The sequence below is a fragment of the Mobula hypostoma genome, chromosome 3 (genome assembly GCF_963921235.1).
Source record: "Mobula hypostoma chromosome 3, sMobHyp1.1, whole genome shotgun sequence".
Lineage (NCBI taxonomy): Eukaryota > Metazoa > Chordata > Chondrichthyes > Myliobatiformes > Myliobatidae > Mobula > Mobula hypostoma.
Window position 1 is genome coordinate 119,964,694 of NC_086099.1, and position 19,974 is coordinate 119,984,667.

General features: G+C 45.1%; 1 protein-coding gene across 3 annotated transcripts in view; it reads left to right on the top strand.

Moving 5' to 3' along the window:
- Positions 1-19,974, top strand: part of LOC134344220 (peptidyl-prolyl cis-trans isomerase FKBP5-like) — a 130,676-nt gene that overhangs the window by 81,916 nt on the left and 28,786 nt on the right. For all 3 annotated transcript variants that reach the window (XM_063043653.1, XM_063043655.1, XM_063043654.1), the window contains 2 exons: positions 18-160; positions 11,236-11,356. In XM_063043653.1, the coding sequence (XP_062899723.1) occupies positions 18-160; positions 11,236-11,356 (264 nt within the window). The remainder of the gene's footprint in view (positions 1-17; positions 161-11,235; positions 11,357-19,974) is intronic.

Sequence of the window (19,974 nt, forward strand, 5' to 3'; positions counted from 1 at the left end):
TATATTTTCTTTTATAGGCCAAGTGTTAAAAGCATGGGACCTGGGAGTGGCTTCAATGAAGAAAGGGGAGATCTGTCAGTTGATCTGTAAACCAAACTATGCCTATGGGACTGCTGGAAGCCCACCTGAAGTCCCTTCAAACTCTACGTTGCTCTTTGAGGTAGGTGTGCCTTACTTTTCTGGCTCTTACAATGTCAACCTTGACGTCCAATCACTAGAGAACAAAGGTTCCCAACATGGGGTCCATGGACCCCTTGCTTGATGGTGTTGGGAACCCCTGCTACAGTGCATTACAGTCAGAAAGGTCAAGCGCCAGTTTCTCAGCACACAGCAAGGAAACAGCTGTGAGAAGACGCCAACCATCAGCACCCAATTACACTCAGTCTGTTCCAGTATCTCAGTCAGGTTTATTTTCACTGACACCTCGTGAAATTTGTTGTTTTGCGGCAGCAGTACAGTGCAAGGCATAAAGGTGATTGTAAGTCATAAATATGCATAAATGAATAATGCCAAACAGGAGTAGCGACATAATGTTCATGGGTTTATGGACCATTCAGAAGTCTGATGGCAGAGGGGATTAGAATATTCCTAGATCACTGAGTGTAAGTCTTCAGGCTCCTGTACTCCCTTGCTGATAGTAGTAATCCTCCCCTCATTCCCATCAGCTCGCCCTAGATTCAGCCATTCATCAGCAGACTGGCCAGTTAACCAATGCATGTGTTTAGGATGCTGCTGCAAATCAGAGAATCTGAGGGGAAAGTAATGCAATCTCAGGGGGAGTGTGTAGGCTCCACACAGACATCATCGGAGATCAGGGTCGACGAGAATGATTGTGGGATTGAAAGACTTGTCATATGAAGAGCATTTGATAGTCTGGGCTTGTACTTGCAGGAACACAGAAGAATGAGGGGTGACCTCATTGAAACCTATCGAATGTTGACAGGCTTCGATAGGCTGCATGTGCAGAGAATGTTTCCTGTTGTAGGAGAGTCTAAGGCCAGAGGAATAGAACATAGAAACATAGAAAACCTACAGCACGATACAAGCCCTTCAGCTCACAAAGCTGTGCCGAGCATGTCCTTACCTTAGAAATTACCCAGGGTTACCGATAGCCCTCTATTTTTCTGAGCTCCATGTACCTGTCCAGGAGTTTCTTAAAAGACCCTATTGAATCCGCCTCCACCACCATCACCAGCAGCCCATTCCACTGACACTGAACAGAGGAACTCAGAATAGAGGGATGTCTATTTAGAACAGAGATGAGGAGGAATTTCTTTAGCCAGAGAGTGATGAATCAGTGGAATTTGTTGCCACTGGTGGCTGTAGAGGCCAAGTCAATGGGTATATTTAAGGAAGAGTTTGATACATTCTTGAATAGTCAAGACAGGAAGGGATACGGGGAGAAGGCAGGAAGCTGGGGCCAAGAGGGAAAATGGATCAGCCATGATGGCCTAATTCTGCTCCAATATCTTATGGTCTTATGGTTTAGTTTGTTGGAACTGTGAGGCAGAGTTCTAGCTGTTACATCACTGAGCAACCCGCCTTACTTGCTCAGTATACTGCATTTATCCCAGGTACCACCTTACCCATTTACCTCCCCTGTAACTTTCTGCGATTTATAAACATGCGTTCTAAGACCTCAGTTTCTCTATACTTTCCAGTAATTTTCCGTTTATCATGAGAGTCCTAGCTGTGTTTGACATTGTCCCACCTATTTATCAGTGCATTACAATCTTGTTTGAGTCAGCCAATTTCTTCCTCAGTAACAAGTACACAGCCATTTCTTTTTTCTAAATATAGCACACATAATTATGTCATTGGCAAATGAATATCTTGAACATCTAGCACTAGAATTCATTGTGAACATCCCACACACAATAAAGTACTTGTTGACTATTATTTATGTCTTGCGTCTAAGTTGATATTGGATCTGATTTGCCACTCTCCCTTGGACTTTATATTCTTGTTTAGTGCTGGCAGGGTGATATCTGGGACATGTCAAAAGCAAGTCTCAAATATCACCCAAGATTCCCAAAGTGTCAAACAGCCTCAGGTCCTGTTCACTTAGACCATCAGACCATAAGACTATAAGACATAGGTGCATAATTAGGCCATTCAGCCCATTGAGTCTGCTCTACTATTTTATCATGGCTGATCTTTTTCCTTCTAACCCCATTCTCGTTCCTTCTCCCCATAACCTTTCATGCCCTGACTTATCAAGAATCTGTCAACCTCCTCCTTAATTACACATAATAACCTTGATTCCACAGCCACCTGTGGCAATGATTCCACTCTCTGGCTAGCTCCAATTCTGTTGTACGCCAAATAGATTAGGACAACTTTGCTGCTCCAAAGAGCTCCATATGAGGTCATTCCTACCCTTGGCCATTAGACTCTACAATGAGTCATTCTATAGCTGGGAAAGTGATGACCCTCTCCTGTTAGACTGTTTGAGGTAACTTTTTTTTATTCTTACTTCTCTTCTAAAAGTTGTATAGTGTATATCTGTGCACTTGTAATGCTACTGTGACACTGTAATTTTCTTTGGGATCAATAAAGTATCTATCTATCTATCTGAAGAAATTCCTCCTCATCACTATTCTAAATGGACGCCCCTCTATTCTGAGGCTGTGCCCTCAACTAGACATCTCGAGTCAAATTTTAGAAATACCAATTAGATCTCAGCCCTAAACCTATTTTGTTTTGGTTAGGTAAACCTCTTGCACAATTGTCCAAGGCTAGAAGAATCTGTGCCAAGCTGCCTCAACCAGGTTACTGCTATTTTACGCTGTTAAAAGTATTGTGCACATGCAGCCAATTATTGTTGAAAGCAGAAACAAACAAAATGAATAAGAGAAAGAAAGACAGAAGGAAGGAAGGCAGCAAGAAGGAGGAATGGAAAAGGATGAAAGGGAAGAATTAGGGAGAAATAGGATGTTAACAGGGACGTGATGGAGGCAAAGAGCAAAGTAACAGAGTCATGAGGAAATGGCTGAATGTAAACAGAAAATGTTGTACCTGAAATATTAACACTGCTCCTCTCTCCACAGGTGCTGCCAGCATTGCTCACTGCTGCCTGCACTCCCTGTTTTTGTTTCTTTTTTTACAGTATCTGAAGTTTTTTTCAGTTTCACAAGAGGGCAGGGAAAGAGTGTTAAGGGATTTCCTGGTAAGTGGAATAGGCAGAAGCTCCCGTGGCGGCAAGTGGGACTCTCGGCTGGGTGCGTTGCCTCCCTGGTCTCAGAGCAGCTGCAGCACCTTCTGGGAGGGGGAGTGAACAGCCTGTTGTGGGTGGCATTGTAAGCACCAACAATGTAGGGGAAAAATGCAGGAGGATGTCCTACAACAAAGCTTGGGCAGCGAGGAGACACATTTAAAAGTAGTGCCTCAAAGATAATAATCTCAGTATTGATATCTGCGCCATGTGCGAGTCAGGAAAAGCAAATTAGGATAAAGGTGTGCTTGATCCCTGATACAGTAGGGAAGGTTCAGATTCTTAGGGGATTTGGAACTGGTCCTGGGGGAGGTGGGTCCAGAACAAATTGGACAGTCTACATCTGGGATGGCAGGATGGAGATATGTCTCTACCAAAAGGGTACAAGTTTCTCCTTCCATCCTGCAGGTCACCCTTGGGCAAGGTGTAGCACCTGCCTGTCCCTCTGACCTGAAGCCATGGGGCAGGTGGTGGGTAGTTGAATGAGATCACAAGTCCTGGTGTGTGACCACTGACACCAGGCAGACAATCCCTGAAGAATATTGATAATGGTTGGGGTCAACTGTCTTGTAAAGACACTGCCCAGAAGAAGGCAATGGCAAACCATTCCTGTAGAAAATTTTTCCATGAACAATCATCGTCATGGATAAGACCATGATTGCCCATGTTATATGCCACGGCACATAGCAAACAAACGAACAGCTGGGCAGCACTGGGATCGACGATGTGAGTGGGGGATTGTTTGCTAGTGTTGATGGGAAGGGAATATGCCAAGAGCATGGGAATCCAGTCAGAGAGGGGTAATGCAGAACCAAAAGCAAAAGTTAGAAACAGTCAGCGTGGAGTCCAAACCGCAAGTTCAAACAGAAAGAATGCCAAGTTACTAGATTCTACAATGATAATGAGTGTAAGGTTGTAAGAGTGTAATTTATCTGAATTCCGGTAGTGTTCAGAACAAGGTCAGTGAATTCATGGAACAAATCGGTACAAGGGGTATGATCTGATGGCTATTACATAAGTGTGTTTGCAAGGTGGAGGTGAGGGGTTGGTCTTTGAGGAGAGATGGAATTGCCTGGGACTATACTCATTGGAATTCAGAAGAATGAGAGGAGACCTTATAGAAACATATTAAATTATGAAAAGGATTGATAATTTGGGGACAGGAAAGTTGTCTGCACTGATAAGGAAGACTAGAACCAGGGGATAGAGCCTGACAATTCAGGGGAACAGATTTCTGAGAGAGATAAGGAAAAACTGCTTTTCCCAGAGAGCAATGAATTTGTGGAATTTTCTGCCCAGGCTACACTATTAAATATATTTAAGACAGAGCAGATCCATTTTTGCATAGTAGGGGAATTAAGGGTTATGGGGAAAAAGCAGGTAGGTGGAGATGAGTCCATGGTCAGATCAGCCATGATCTTACTGAATGGCGGAGCAGGCTTGATGGGCCAGATGGCCGACTCCTGCTCTTATTTCTTATGTTCTTATGTTTATTTAACATTGAGCTAGAGACTGTGATAAGCTGGAGAAAAATCTTACTTTATCTGCTAGCTAGAGGGGATCAAAAGTTTCTGCAGTGCACATAGAGGTAATTTGTTGAGGAATCCTGCCCTTTACGTGAACATACATCAGATTCATCTTATTCTATTTCTCCCTATTCCTTAGATCACACAAACCACTAATGTATATTATTATGTCCATTAGCTATAGATTTCTATCTAGCATCTGGGACCAAAGTCAACAGTTTCTTTGAAAGTCTGACTTTTTCCACGTCTTGTGCCAATATTTAAGTCTATTTGGTCTGGTCAGCCTTCTTTTTAGAGACTGTGTCTCTCAGCTTGGAAACTGTTGCATGAGCTTTTGGGAATTTGGCACAGATCTCACAAGGGGCATTGTCTGCAGGAACTGCTTTGACATCTGACATTTAACTCAATACCAGCAAACTGTCACAGAAAACATTCCGTTCCCCAACAGTGATATCCGTCCCTGAAATTATCAGAGAAAAAATGATCAAAAGAACTAGCCTTCCACTTTGATGCACTCCTTTCGGAAACAAGATTGGTGAACATCAGACTTCAGGCACGCGTCACGCTTACAGCAGACCCTGGCGAGCTGGTGGTGGTCATGAGATATGCTGCTATGTTGTACCTTTGGTATGTTTTTAACTTCTGCTCAACTCCTCCGGGACCATTTCCACCCACCCGCTTCTCTCCTGCATGAATCATCTTAGAAAGCTCCATCTCTACCAAATCAGTACTAAAATGCCGCACTGGAAACAGGAGACAATGTTTACACTTACCCTGTGCTCAATCTACTGATGCAAATCTTTGGATTAAATAAAAGTCGAAGATCCTGGAAAAAATCAGCAGGTCAGGCAGCATCTGTGAAAAGAGAAACTGTTAAAATTTCAGGTTTTAAAAACTACTGTTGCAATTTCATTTTATATAAAATTTATATAAAAATTTCAGAACAGGTAAGATGATAGAACAGATACCAGACCTCATAAAGGAATCAGCAGTGGAAAGAGTGAGCAATTACACATTCCTGGGTGTCAGCATCTCTGAGGATCCAACCTGGACCCTACAAATCGATGCAGCTACAAAGAAGGCAAAACAGCAGCTACATTTCATTAGGAGTTTAAGGAGATTCGGTACATCACCAAAGACACTTGCAGACTTTTACAGTGGAGGGCATTCTAACTGGCTGCATCACCATCTGGTATGGAGAGTGGGGGGAGCCACTGCACAAGATGGAATAAGCTGCAGAAAGTTGTGAACTCAGTCATCTCCATCATGGGCACCAGCCTCCCCAGCATCCTGGATATCTTCAGGGAGCAGTGCCTCAAAAAGGCATCACTAAGGACCCCCATCACCCAGGACACGCCCTCTTCTCCTTGCTACCATCAGGGAGGAGGTACAGGAGCCTGAAGGCACACACTCAACGATTCAGGAACAGCTTCTTCCCCTCTGCCATCTGATTCCTGAATGGACATTGAACCCATAAACACTACCTCACTGCTCTTTTTTTTTCAATTATTGCACTACTTATTTAATTTAACTTTTAAAAAATATATATACACTTCTGACCATAAGCGACAGTTTTCATTATTATGTATTACAATTTACTGCTGCCGCATAACAACAGATTTGATGACATGTGCCGGTCTGATTGTGATTCTGCTATGTCTCCATCAAACTCAGAAGAAGCCTCAGCCTTGTTCCACTGCTCCCGCTCTGATAACAGTAAGAGAATCTTGGATAGGTGCATGGATAATAGGGCAGTGGAGGGCTATGGTCCTGGTGCAGGTCGTTGGTGGGTAGGCAGTTTAAATGGTTTAGGCATGGACTAGAAGGGCCGAAGGGTCTGTTTCTGTGCTGTACTTCTCCATGACTGGATAAGTTAACTGCTTCTTGCCACCCAACCTGCCGAGTGTTTCCAGCATTTTGTCTGTTTATTTTGGATTTCCAGCATCTGGTGTTTTTCTTTTCAGAGTCATGTACTCCTACTGATTAAATCAGACTCGTGGGTTTTGCTGAAGGGATCTTGAACCATTGAATTTGTTGGCATCCATGTAATGAAAAAAAATGGGATTGTTGACACACAATGCAAAAACAAAAAGAAGTCAGGCAGTATCTATGGAGAGAAATGGACAGTCAATATTTTGGGACCCTTCTTCCTGACCAGGGGTTCCCAACCTGGGTTCCATGGACTCCTCGGTTAACGTAAAGGTCCGATACATACAGAAAAAAATTTGGGAACCCCTGATCTATACTGAAAGGGTACAGAAGGAGTTACCAGTTTAAAAGAGAAGAGGGATGGGCTAGAGGCAACAAAGAGCTGCAGATAATGGAATCTAATAGGAAAGGAAAGTGGAGGATTGAACCAGATAGGGGAGGTGTGGAGGAAAGATGGAACGTTTGGTGAGGGGACCCAGTGAGAGGAGTTTTTGGGTGATGGGCAGATGGAATGGGTGGAGAAATGGAAGGAAATTAATTGATAGGGAAATTGTAGGTGGGTGATGTTGGGTGTGTGGCGGAGGAACTGGGTGAATAATTTGGTCACTGTTCCTGTACAGCATCCTTCTGATTGTTTCTAAGGACTGAAGTGATGCCCAGGTAGTGGCAAGATTATACGAGACAGTAAATCAGATTTTTAAAAAGTCACAGGCCAATTTAATGAGCACGTTCCTCTGTTTTCGACACCTCACCTCATGATGTGTCCAAGAATAGGGTGAAGGAGGCTCCAGCTGGTAAGCAGGGGCTCAGGTGCCACCTCAATCATCCAAAAAATAGACTAACTTGTGGTTCTGTGCATGTGTGTGCATGCTAGCTTCCTGCCATTGAAGAGGAGTACTCTCCCAGAAAACAAACTTCAAATCTTCATTGTAAAGTCATCATTTTGCCATGTGAACATCTTTGTTCTTCACATTGACCATTCATTGTGGCAACATGTTCCAAATTCCAGTCACTCTAAGGTGAAGAAGTTCACCTCTGATTACTGGCTTTATTAATAATTTATTTTTATGAAATCAGATGTGTATTCCTCCACAGTGGAAATATTTTCTCTATATCCAAGCTATCAAATTCTCAGAATGGTCCTGAAAATCTTCACTCTCACAAATGTTTTGCAATCAAAGCTATTAAGTTGAATTAATATTAAGATGCTACTAAGTTTGAATTGTTGAAGTTTGCTGACCTTCATTGCAAAAAAAGTAACTAAGCAAGTATTGTCAGGAGGCTTCAATAAAATATGAGAAATATTAGACTGTCCTATCGCTAACCGGAATCCATGATTGGGTGTCATCTTGGATCACTTTGTATGGTACCAGAAAAAATCTTAAAGATTCATAAGTACCAGGGCAGGCTTAGAGAAGTATAGCACTTTATGACAGGAAAGCACTAGTTCCCGCTCCAAACCACACTCCCCACCCCACCCCCAGGTTCTGTTCCTGAGAGTTGTTTGTAACCCTGTGGAGGCTTGTAAAGTCATGACTGGTGTACCTACATTGAATAGCTACAGGATGGGGGGAACTAGAGGGCTTAGGTTTAAAGTGAGAGGGAGAAGATTTGTAGGGAATTCAAGAGGCAACTTTTTCACACAGAAGGCTGTGAGTATATGAGACATGCTGGCAGATGAAGTGGTTGAGGCAGGCACAATTATGATATTTAAAAGACTTTTGAACACATAGATAGAGAGGAAAGGTTCAGAACAGGGGTTCCCAAGCTGTTTATGTCCTGGACCGCTACCATTAACTGAGGGGTCAGTGGGCCACAGATTGGGAACCCCTGCTTAAGAGGGACATGGCCCAAATGCAGATGGGTCTAGAGCAGTTAAGCAGCTTGGTCGACATGAGGAATTAGGCCAAAGGGCCTGTTTTTGAGCCTATAGCTCTGCAGTTCTAGAACATAGAACATAGAAAACCTACAGCACAATACAGGCCCTTCAGTCCACAAAGCTGTGCTGAACATGTACTTACTTTAGAAATTAGCTAGGAGTACCCATAGCCCTCTATTTTTCTAAGCTCCATGTACCCATCCAGGAGTCTCTTAAAAGACCCTATCGTATCTGCCTCCACCACCGTTGCCGCAGCCTATTCCACACACTCACCACTCTCTACGTAAAAAACTTACCCCTGACATCTCCTCTGTACCTACTTGCAAACACCTTAAAACTGTGCCCTGTCATGTTCGTTCTAACCCAAAAAATTTGTAAGTTGGTAATACGACCACAGACTGAGATACCACATGACAGAAGGTGTGTGTAGCCCTGCAGCAGTTGGCAAATGCAGCCCACCCATCTCCCAAGCACACACCTGTACGTTCTGTACATACTGTAAGTCATATATTCATAAGCTGGTGAGGATCTGTATATATTTTAGGAGGTTTTATTGTGTGTTTAGTTTTGAAATTTTAAAGGTCTAAATTCAGACTAGGTGGGTAGTTGAAGGAAGAGAAGTGCTAGGTACAGGGCATAAGGTTGGAAGTCAGAAACAGGAATCTGTGAAGCAAGCTTTTGGCCTGTGGAAGTATTATGGATGTGTTTCATGAGAGAGGCCAAGAGCTGCTGGGACAGGTGACTGGAGTCACCACATTCTGCTGGAGCAGGACCAAGTCAACTCCAGGGGCGGTGAGAGACAAGCCAGGACTATGGGGATACTGCCAGGGAATGGCACTGACATCAAAGGTCAGCCAAGGACCCTGGGGTCATAGTGATGTCATTTAAAGAGCTGCGGACTCACAGCTCCTGTGCCCTGAACACCCCATTTCCATGTGCAGCCCCACCCCACCCCCGCTTTACATTCCCCGGGACTGACTGTGTGGAGTTTTCATGCCCTCCAGTAGGTTTTATGGGATGTTTCGGTTTCCTCCCACATTGCAAGAAGGTGCAACTTGGTTGGGTAATTCACACCTGTAAATTATTTCTCATAACATGGGGGTGCTTGGCAGGGTCTAAAGGGCAGATGTGGTGGGAATCTGGGTAGAATGAAGTGGCCGAGGGTAGGATTGGTGTGAGTGGGTGTGAATGGTCAGTGTGGATTGGTGTGAGTGGTCAGTATGGATTGGTGTGAATGGTCATTTTAGATTGGAGTGAATGGATATTTAATGGTCAGTTTGGGCTCAGTTGGACCTACTTCCTGTTTCTATTCTGTATTTGAATGACTGAAGATTCTGTCCTTAGAACCATAGAACCATAGAATACTACAGCACAGTACAGGCCCTTCAGCCCTCCATGTTGTGCTGACCCATATAATCCTTTTAAAAAAGTCCTAAACCCACACTACCCCATAACCCTCTATTTTTCTTTCATTAATGTGCCTGTCCAAGAGGCTCTTAAATGCCCCTAATGTTTTAGCCTCCAATACCATCCCTGGCAAGTCATTCCAGGCACCCATAACCCTCTGTGTAAAAAACTTACCCCTGATGTCTCCCCTAAACTTCCCTCCCTTAACTTTGTACATATGCCCTCTGGTGTTTGCTATTCATGCCCTGGGAAACAGGTACTGGCTCTCCACCCTATCTGTGCCTCTCATAATCTTGTAGACCTCCATCAAGTCCCCTCTCATTCTTTTACGCTCCAAAGAAAAAGTCCCAGCTCTGCTAACCTTGCCTCATAAGACCTGTTTTCCAATCCAGGCAACATCCTGGTAAATCTCCTCTGCACCATCTCCATAGCTTCCACATCCTTCCTATAATGAGGTGACCAGAATTGAACACAATACTCTAAGTGTGGTCTCACCAGAGATTTGTAGAGTTGCAACATGACCTCTCTACTCTTGAACTCAATCCCCCATTAATGAAGCCTAGCATCCCATAGGCTTTCTTAACTATCCTATCAACCTGTGCAGCGACCTTAAGGGATGTATGGATTTGAATCCCAAGGTCCCTTTGTTCATCCACACTCTTAAGTAACCTTATGCCTGCTGGCAGGGCTATTTTTAGGCTTTTATATTCTTCCTGAAAATGGCGTGTTGTTAAATTCCCTATATGTTTTACTGTTCTGGAGGGTGCAGGGTGAGAGTATGTCATGAAGGTGAATAGAAGATTGGTTCAATAGACCGTAGAGGAAGGGTGACAGGTTGGAGATACGTCTCTACCAAAGGGGGTGTAAGGTGCTCCTTCCCTCTGCTAGCTTACAGGTCACCCTTGGGCAAGGTGTAGCACTTGCTTGCCTCCCCACCCCACCAATCAGGGTCACATGATTTCACGGGAGCAGATAGTGGATGGTGACCGGTGGCTGGTGCATGTCACAAGTCCTGGTTATGCAACCATTGACACTTGGCAGGCAATCTCTGAAGAGTATTGATAATGGCTGGGGTCACTCATCTTGTAGAGGCACCATCCAGAAGAAGGAAATGGTAAATGACTTCTGTAGAGAAACCATGATCATTTATGTCATACAACTCGGCACATAATGAACGAGCGAGTAGATTTTCAAACCAGTTATCACAATGCTCAGAGCTGCTGCCAAATTGCCAAATATTGCTTTGTTTCATCTTTAACAGTGATTTTTTTAAAATCCAGATTGAACTGTTGGATTTCAAGGGAGAAGATTTAACGGATTGTGAAGACGGAGGCATCATCCGTAGGATTAAAAAGAAAGGGCAAGGTTATTCCAGCCCCAATGAAGGAGCTACGGTGGAAGGTAAGTTCTACAAAATCGTAATGAGTGGGAATGTATCTGTTCTCTCTAACATTCTTCCTTTCCAATATTGAAGAGTTTTCACACGCATATTGAATACAATGAGGGAAAACTGAGTACGATTCACACTGTTCACAAAGGTCAAGTTTCAGATGAATAAATGCCAGTGATGGAGGTGGAGCCACAAGGGGCGGCAGATGCTGGAATCAGGAGCAGCAAACAGTAGGGGAAGCCCTGCATCGCTGCTGGAGGTGGAAAGGAGAAATGCACAGTGTAAAGGATAGAAGGCGAGTGGTGAGACAGGGCTCTGAGGTGGTTGGTGGATTTAAGAGAGATGCACGACGAATAGTCAAAGTTTCTTTACTGTTCATAAGGGCCTGAATTTTAGCTCTGCACTTAAACTTTAAATAGGTTTCAAAAGGTACATTTAATGTCAGAGAAATGTATACAATATACATCCTGAAATTCTTCTTCTTTGCAAACATCCACAAAAACAGAGGAGTACCCCAAAGAATGAATGACAGTTAAATGTTAGAACCCCAAAGCACCCCCCAGCTCCCCCTCCCTCACATAAGCAGCAGCAAAGCAATGATCCCCCTCCCCAACAGCAAAAAAAAGGCACGGCGCCCTCCACCGAGCAGTCAATCGTGCAGCAAAGCATCAATGAAGACACAGACGTGCAGTATCCCAAAGACTACCCGTTCATCCGGTAAATCGACATACCACAGGCTCTCTCTCGTTCTCTCTCTAATAAGGGAAAAACAGGTGTCTCTGTTTCACAGTGAGGGGAGACTTAACAAACAACTCATTGATTTATAATGTCAAAAGACTGTTGCGTCGCTTTTCCAAGCTCTGTGCCCAAAGAACTCGGGTCTCCGGGCACACAGCCAGCAGCCAGCTCACTGCTTTCGATCTTCCATCTCCCACGGCGCATCAGTCAGAGATGACACCACCAGCCTTGAATCCACCCGCCTCCAGAGCCACAGAAATCCACACTGACCGCTAGTCTTCCAGGCTGCGTCCTCTGCACATCGAAAAGCGGCTGGTCATGAGGCCCCGAGAGCGGGTCCCATTTCCGCAAAGAACCCAAGTCAGCCTGAAACTCCAGGTCGGGGTCTTTAAAAGAACCTTGAAAGGAAAAAAAAAGAGATATCAGAGATAGAAATAGAGCTGTTTCCAAACATACAAGAAAGGAGTCACCGTTAGGTGCCATCATCCCAAGCTCTGCCCCATCAGAGAAGTTATTATAATACCATGGAGAACCTGAAATATGTGGTTGGGATTAATAACATCCAGCAATCTGGAAAATCCACCAATGGTATGTCATAGGGGGGCGCTGGAAATGGACCCAAATGCGAGACTCAGGCACTGAAGTACAAGGAACAGAACTTGACTAGAGTAGGGACGTGACAGGATTCAGGCAAGGAGCAGGGACAAGAGCGCAGAATTAGGCTAGGGAAAGCGGGACCAGGACTAGGAGCCATGGACTAGGAGACAAGGCTTGGACTCCGAGCTCGAGACTGGACAAGGACCCAGAACCTGGGTCTTGCCTCAGGCTCGGATCCCGGAACCAGGCAAGGATATGACATGGCTTCAGGACAGGACGTGGCTGGGGTCTAGAGGCCTGAGCTTGGAGACAAGACAAGGCTCGGACTCTGAGCCCGAGACTGGACAAGGACCCAGAACCTGGGTCTTGCCTCGGGCTCGAACCCCAGAACCAGGCAAGGACATGACATGGCTTGAGGCTTGGGGTCTTGGGTCTTGAGCTTGGCTTGGGATCCTTGAGGCTTGCAGTCTTGGGTCTTGAGCCTGGCTGCAGGATCCTCAAGGCTTGGGGTCTTAGGTCTTGAACCTGGCTGCGGGATCCTCGCGGTTTGGGGTCTTGGGTCTTGAGCCTGGCTGCGGGAGTGCTGGGGCCTTTGAAGGTTCTATGTAAATGATTCAGATGTGGGTGCAGGAGACGTGCAAACTCGCAGATGACATGAAGATTGGTGGAGTTATTGACAGTGTAGAGGGCAGCTTTAGGCTACAGGGTGATATCGATGAGTTGATTAAATAGGCTGAGAAATGAGTGAGGAAGTTTAATCCTGAGATTCATTTTGGGTGCACTAATCCAGCTAGGGCATAGAGCATGATATTTAAAAGGTAAGGTTGCAGGGAGTAATGAAGGGCACGGAGACCTTGGTGTGCAAGTCCAAAGATCTTTGAAGGCAGAAGTGCAAGAAGGTAATGTGGCTAAGAGGCATCTGAGATATTGGCCATTGTTAGTTAGGATATTGAATCAAGAGCAGGGGAGTCATGCTCCATCTTCATAAAACATTGGAGTACTGCATATAGTTCTGGTCACCCTGCTAGAAAGGATGTGACAGTGCTGGAGAAAGTGCAAAGGAGATTCACCAGGATATTGCCTGAGAAAGAATGTTTCAATTATGAGGAGAAATATCCTATCTATCTATCTATCTATTTATTTATTTATCGCAATCCCCCAATTTAATCCTAGCCTAATCATAGGACAATTCATCTCGAGCCTCCTTCATCTTTCAACAATTTACGGCACTTAAAACAGACTTCCAATAGGAATTTACCTACACATACTGTCACAACCACGGATTAGGCAGCGCAGTAGATACGGCAATTGCGGTCGTAAATATGCAGTGTCTGTCATGCTCCGGTCCGTGAAGACTGCATTTCAGTTCACGGTCCGGTCCATCAACCCTTGCTCCAGGTTTTCCTGTCTACCCTGTTTCTGTTCCTGTTGAGCACTAATTGAGGCAGCTGATGCTCGTTGGGGCTGGCAGCATAAATACCTTCAGAGACCAGGGCATGGCTGCTGGATTGTTCTTGTCCTTACTCCTTGTATCCCTTCCCCTGCCTTCTGTCTCCTCACCTAAAGCCTTGCCTTGTCTTGCTGGTAACTCTCACCTCGCCTGAAGTTCTTGTCTCGCCTTGCACTGCCTGAAGCCCTGCCTTGTCTTGCCGGTAACTCTTGCCTCGCTTTGCCTGCAGTCTTGTCTTGGGGCCACCCTGTACCTAGCTCCCTTCCCGTCCCTTGCCTCCACCAGGTAAGCCAGGCCGTCTTGCCATTACCCTGCGGTTTGTTCTGTCCCTTCCTGTCCCTTGCCTCCATGGGGTAAGCCAGGCCATATTGCCGATACCCTGCGGTTGGTTCTGTCCCTTGCCTCCGTCGGGTAAGCCAGGCCATCTTGCCGTTACCCTGCGGTTTGTTCTGTCCCTTCCTGTCCCTTGCCTCCGTCGGGTAAGCCAGGCCATATTGCCGTTACCCTGCGGTTGGTTCTGTCCCTTCCTGTCCCTTGCCTCCGTTGGGTGGAGTACTGCACCCTGCCCAGGAGGAGCTTCAAGACCCCTAGCCTCGAGCCTTGCCCCAAGCCAAGCTTCAAGACCCCTAGCCTCAAGCCTCTAGTCTCAAGTCTCTGGTCTCCAGCCTCGCCTCAAGTCTCTGGTCTCCAGCCTCACCTCAACTCTGAAGACTCCAGCCTCATCCTGCCTGCCAGCCAAGTGTCATCCTTGCCTAGTTCTGGGGTACGAGCCAGAGGCAAGACCTAGGTTCTGGGTCCTTGTCCAGTCTCTGGCTTGGAGTCCAAGCTCTGGCTCCTAGCTCTCTTGTCCAGTCCTGTTCCAGGTTCCCGGTTTTCGTGTCCATGTCCTAGCCCTCACCCTGTATCCTAGTCCTATCCCTAGTACTTCAGTGTCTGTGTCTTACACTTGGGTCCGTTCCCAGCCATCACCTTATGACAGTGTCAACTGTTTATTATTTCATTGTGATAGCATTTAACTCCATTCATTCCGTCGTAGTATTTGTCAAGACTTGGACACAGTAACACTTCGCTGCCTGTTTTGCATTCCGCCTTGCCTGAGGAATTAGACTGTCGAGTCAACTGACTCTGAAGACTCGCAGTATTTGTTTTATTCTCATTTGTTCTTTTCAGCTGCAGTGTAGGCTTCGTTTTCCATTTGAGAGTTTTAGTTAACACCCCCGTTTGGCCTGGCGTTTATTGTTCTGTCTTCCCTTTAACATTGTTCACATTAAAGTCTGTGAACTATCAACCTGCTTCAGTGTCTGTCACTCCACACTTGGGCCATGTCCGGGTGACACATACCTATCACGTTAGGAAACATCGAGGTGGACTACAGATATTGAGGGCATCAGTCATTGGGGAACCATTTCAGAGGAGGCTTAGAAACACCCAACCACTCATCCTCATAATCAGACCTCTCCAAGGAGCATTGAATCTGCAGGTAATGTTCCCTGTAAATGTCTTCATTGCAGTCCGTGAAGTTGTATCCAGCTCACATAAAGTCTGGACAGCTTCACTCACAGAGTCTGAGCCTCAAATAATTCCAGAGTACGGATGATGATCAATGCAGCTTATTGTCACTTGTTGCTTGCTGTTATATACTTTGCCAATGTTCCATACACAAGGAAGGATGGCTTCACTTACATGCTCTTCAGTGTACAAGAGAAGATGGGGTTCATCATCTGTGATTGGCAGCTCATGTAGGAGAAGGAAAACTCCGATCTCCACTGCCCTGCAGCTATTCCTGCTCATGGGGAAGCTTTGGGAGTAAAACCTGAGGAAAAATCCGGAGCTGGAGTCCCATAAGACAGTCCTACATTGAGTTCGATGCTGACTGGCAACTCTAGCGACACCGCCAGTACCAAACATTATCAGTCTCTGCCGTTCCTTTGGATTCATCAGCTGTGGAGTGAGGGGTAGCCTGCTGCTTGGACAACAGCTTGCTCCCCACACCGTACTGCCCTGGCTTCGGCATCATATAGACAATTGGGATTCAAAATCCATGGCCGACCCTGGCCAACGAAGGGCCCCAACAAGAACAGTAAAAATTGTCAGTGGGGAATTGGTGTCAAAGACCAGATACCTATAGACTACACTCGCCTGGTATTATTCCTTCCAGGTACCTCCATGGGAACCTCATGCCAGGAGCTCCTAGCAGGACTTCTGGCATATCACTCACCTGGTATTATTCCTTACAGGTACCTCCATAGGAACCTCATGCCAGGAGCTCCTAGCAGGACTTCTGGCATATCACCATAGCCCCTTCTATGAAGAACATCCCTCGTGTAAACCTTGGTGTCCACCAATGTGCCCAGATTCCTCCCTGGGACATTGACAGCTCTCTCATTCCCACCTCTACCATCACTGTAGCAGCTGGTTTTGGTGTAGTAACAGGTGGCTGTAAGTTTGTTCCTTGTATTCTGCATGTGCAATATGATAATGACGTTTAAGAGGCTTTTAGATGCACACTTGAATATGCAGTAAATGGGGGGGGGTTTGAGCACATGTAGTTGACACAAAGGTTGGGGGTGTTGTGGATTGTGTGGAGGGCTATCAGAGGTTACAGCAGGATATTGAGAGGATGCAAAACTGGGCTGAGAAGTGGCAGATGGAATTCAACCCAGATAAGTGTGAGGTGGTTCATTTTGATAGGTCAAATATTATGGCAGAATATGGTATTAATGATAAGACTCTTGGAAGTGAGGAGGATCAGAGGGATCTTGTTGTCTGAGTCCATAGGTCACTCAAAGCTGCTGCGCAGGTTGTCTTTGTGGTTAAGAAGGCATACGGTGTATTGGCCTTCATCAATCGTGGGATTGAGTTTAGGAGCTGAGAAGTAATGTTGCAGCTATATAGGATCTTGGTCAGACCCCACTTGGAGTACTGTGCTCAGTTCTGGTTGCCTCACTACAGGAAGGATGTGGAAATCATAGAAAAGCAGAGGAGATTTACAAAGATGTTGTCTGGATTGGGGAGCATACCTTATGAGAATAAGTTGAGTGAACTCGGCCTTTTTTCCTTGGAGCGACTGAGGATGAGCAGTGACCTAATTGATGCATATAAGATGATGAGAGGCATAGATGGTGTGGATAGTCAGAGGCTTTTTCCTAGGGCTGAAATGGCTAGCACGAGAGGGCACAGTTTTAAGATGCTTGGAAGTAGGTACAAAGGAGATGTCAAGTTTTTAACGCAGCGAGTGGTCAGTGGGTGGAATGGGCTGCCGGCAACGGTGGTGGAGGCGGATACGACAGGGTCTTTTAAGAGCTCAGAAGATTAGAGGGCCATGGGTAACCCTAGGTAATTTCTCAGGTAAGGACATGTTCGGCACAGTTTTGTGGGCCAAAGGGCCTGTATTGTGCTGTAGTTTTCTATGTTTCTATGTGTTGAACAGCGAGTTAATTTAATCTCACCCAGCACCGACACTGCAGCCCGAGGGGCCTGTTCCTGTGCTGAACTGCTCCATGTTCTCTGTTAAATTCAAGGCCAATTTGTGATGTCACAACGGAAGAAGTTTCCTGCTATCATCGCCTTACACGAGCCGACTCTCACCTTCCCTTCTCCCTGCCCCCTCCTCCTCAACGCTCATCGACCTCCTCCCCCAGTTTAATTCTCGGTACGAGGTGGCGCCTGTTTGGTTTGCCATTCAATTGCCTGCCGAGATGTTGACCAGCTCTTACAGCTGGGTGAGTGGGAGGAGAACGAGGGACAGCCGTGCAATATGACTCATGGCACTGCTTTACAGGGAGATCATGTTTGTATTGCCTGCAAGCTGAGAAAGTCTCGGTGTGAGAATGGGTGAACGTGGTATGCCATTAACAAATTCCTCCCTCGCACCAATCATCCACGTCCGTGTCCAGTTGCATGATTGCATAACCAAAGTGTTGCTGAAAGAGAGTCCCTCGTCAAACACAAGGCTAGCAATAGGCCAGCTGTAATTACACTTCGGAATCATAAATCTGAGCCACTGGAATGACTGATAACCTGTTTTTAAATTAAGATTAAGGGGTCTAAACAATGGAAGCTAATACAGGATTTTCGTTGTTTCTTTGGAGGATATTATTTTGCTTACTCCACAGGAGTGGATGATTTAAGTCAGAATGTACAGAATGTTCTGCTTAGGAGCTTTATTCCAGACTCCCTGCCAATCTCCCGCAGTACAGTATGTTCTGGCCAAGACAAGTTCCTCCAGGCAAACTTAAACTTGCTAAAATGAGGATAAGAGAACTCGTACAAATAAAAGCTGTGTTCTAATTTCTTCTTTGCTACATTCAGCTCTGTATAGTCTGTTGTAGCAAGAAGTGATCTGTTGAGTGTAATGCTCTGTTCCGTGATGCTCAAACTACTGAAACTTACTACATAAAGTACCCATTAAAAGTATTAAACCCCGTCCCGGAAGTTTTATTGCTATACAACATTGAATTACAGTCGATTAAATCTGATTTCTTTTGACACTGATCAACAGAGATAGACTCTTTTGTGTCAAAATGAAAACAGATTTCTACAAAGTGATCTAAATTAATTACAAACATAAAACACAAAATAGTTAATAGCATAATTATTCACCCCCTTAGAGTCAGTATGTAGTAGATGCACCTTTGGCAACAATTACAGTCTGTGTGGATAGGTCTCTATCAGCTTTGCACATCTGGACACTGGAATTTTTCCCCATTCTTCTTTACAGAACTGCTCAAGCTCTGTCAGATTGCATGGAGATCATGAGGGAACAGACCTTTTTAAGTCCAGCCACAAATTGTCAATTGAATTGAGGTCATGACTCTGACTTGGCCACTCCAGGACATTAACTTTGTTGTTGTTAAGCCATTCCTGTGTAGCTTTGGTATTATGCTTAGGGTCATTGTCTTGCTGGAAAACAAATTTTCTCCCAAGTCACAGTTTTTTTGCAGATTGCATCAGGTTTTCCTCCAGGATTTGCCTGTATTTTGCTGCATTCATTTTCCCCTCTACCTTCAACAAGCCTTCCAGGGCCTACTGGTAATCTCCATTTAACTAATTATGTGACTTCGAAAACCAATTGGCTGCACCAGTGATGATTTGGTGTGTCACATTAAAGCAGGGTGGAGGTAGTGAATACATATGCACTCAATTATTTGGTGTTTTATATTTGTAATTAATTTAGATCACTTCGTAGAGATCTGTTTTCACTATGACAAAAAAAGAGTATTTTTCTGTTGATCAGTGTCACAAACACCAAATTAAATCTATTGTGATTCAATGTTATAAAATATTAAAAACTCCAAGGGGAGGTGAATGGAGAGGGTTCAGAGAAGATTCATGAGAATGATTCCAGGAATGAAAGGGTTACCGTATGAGGAACGTCTGCCAGCTCTTGGGCTGTATTCCCTGGAGTTCAGGTATCTCATAGAAACATTCCGAATGTTAAAAGGCCTGAACAGATTAGATATGGCAAGGTTATTTCCCATGGTAGGGGATTCTAGGACAAGAGGGCACGACTTCAGGATTTTAGAACAGAGATGCGGAGAAATTACTTTAGTCAGAAGGTGGTAAATCTGTGGAATTTGTTGCCACAAGTGGATGTGGAGGTCAAGTCATTGGGTGTATTTAAGGCAGAGATAGATAGGTTCTTGATTAGCTAGGGCATCAAAGGGTATGGGGTGAAAGCAAAGAAGTGGGGATGACTGGAAGAATTGGATCAGCCCATGATTGAATGGTGGAGCAGACTCGATGGGCTGAATGGCCTGCTTCTACTCCTATATCTTGTGGTCTTATGGTCTAATACTTTTTATAGGTGCTGTACCTTAGAACATAGAAGACTGAGAGGAGATT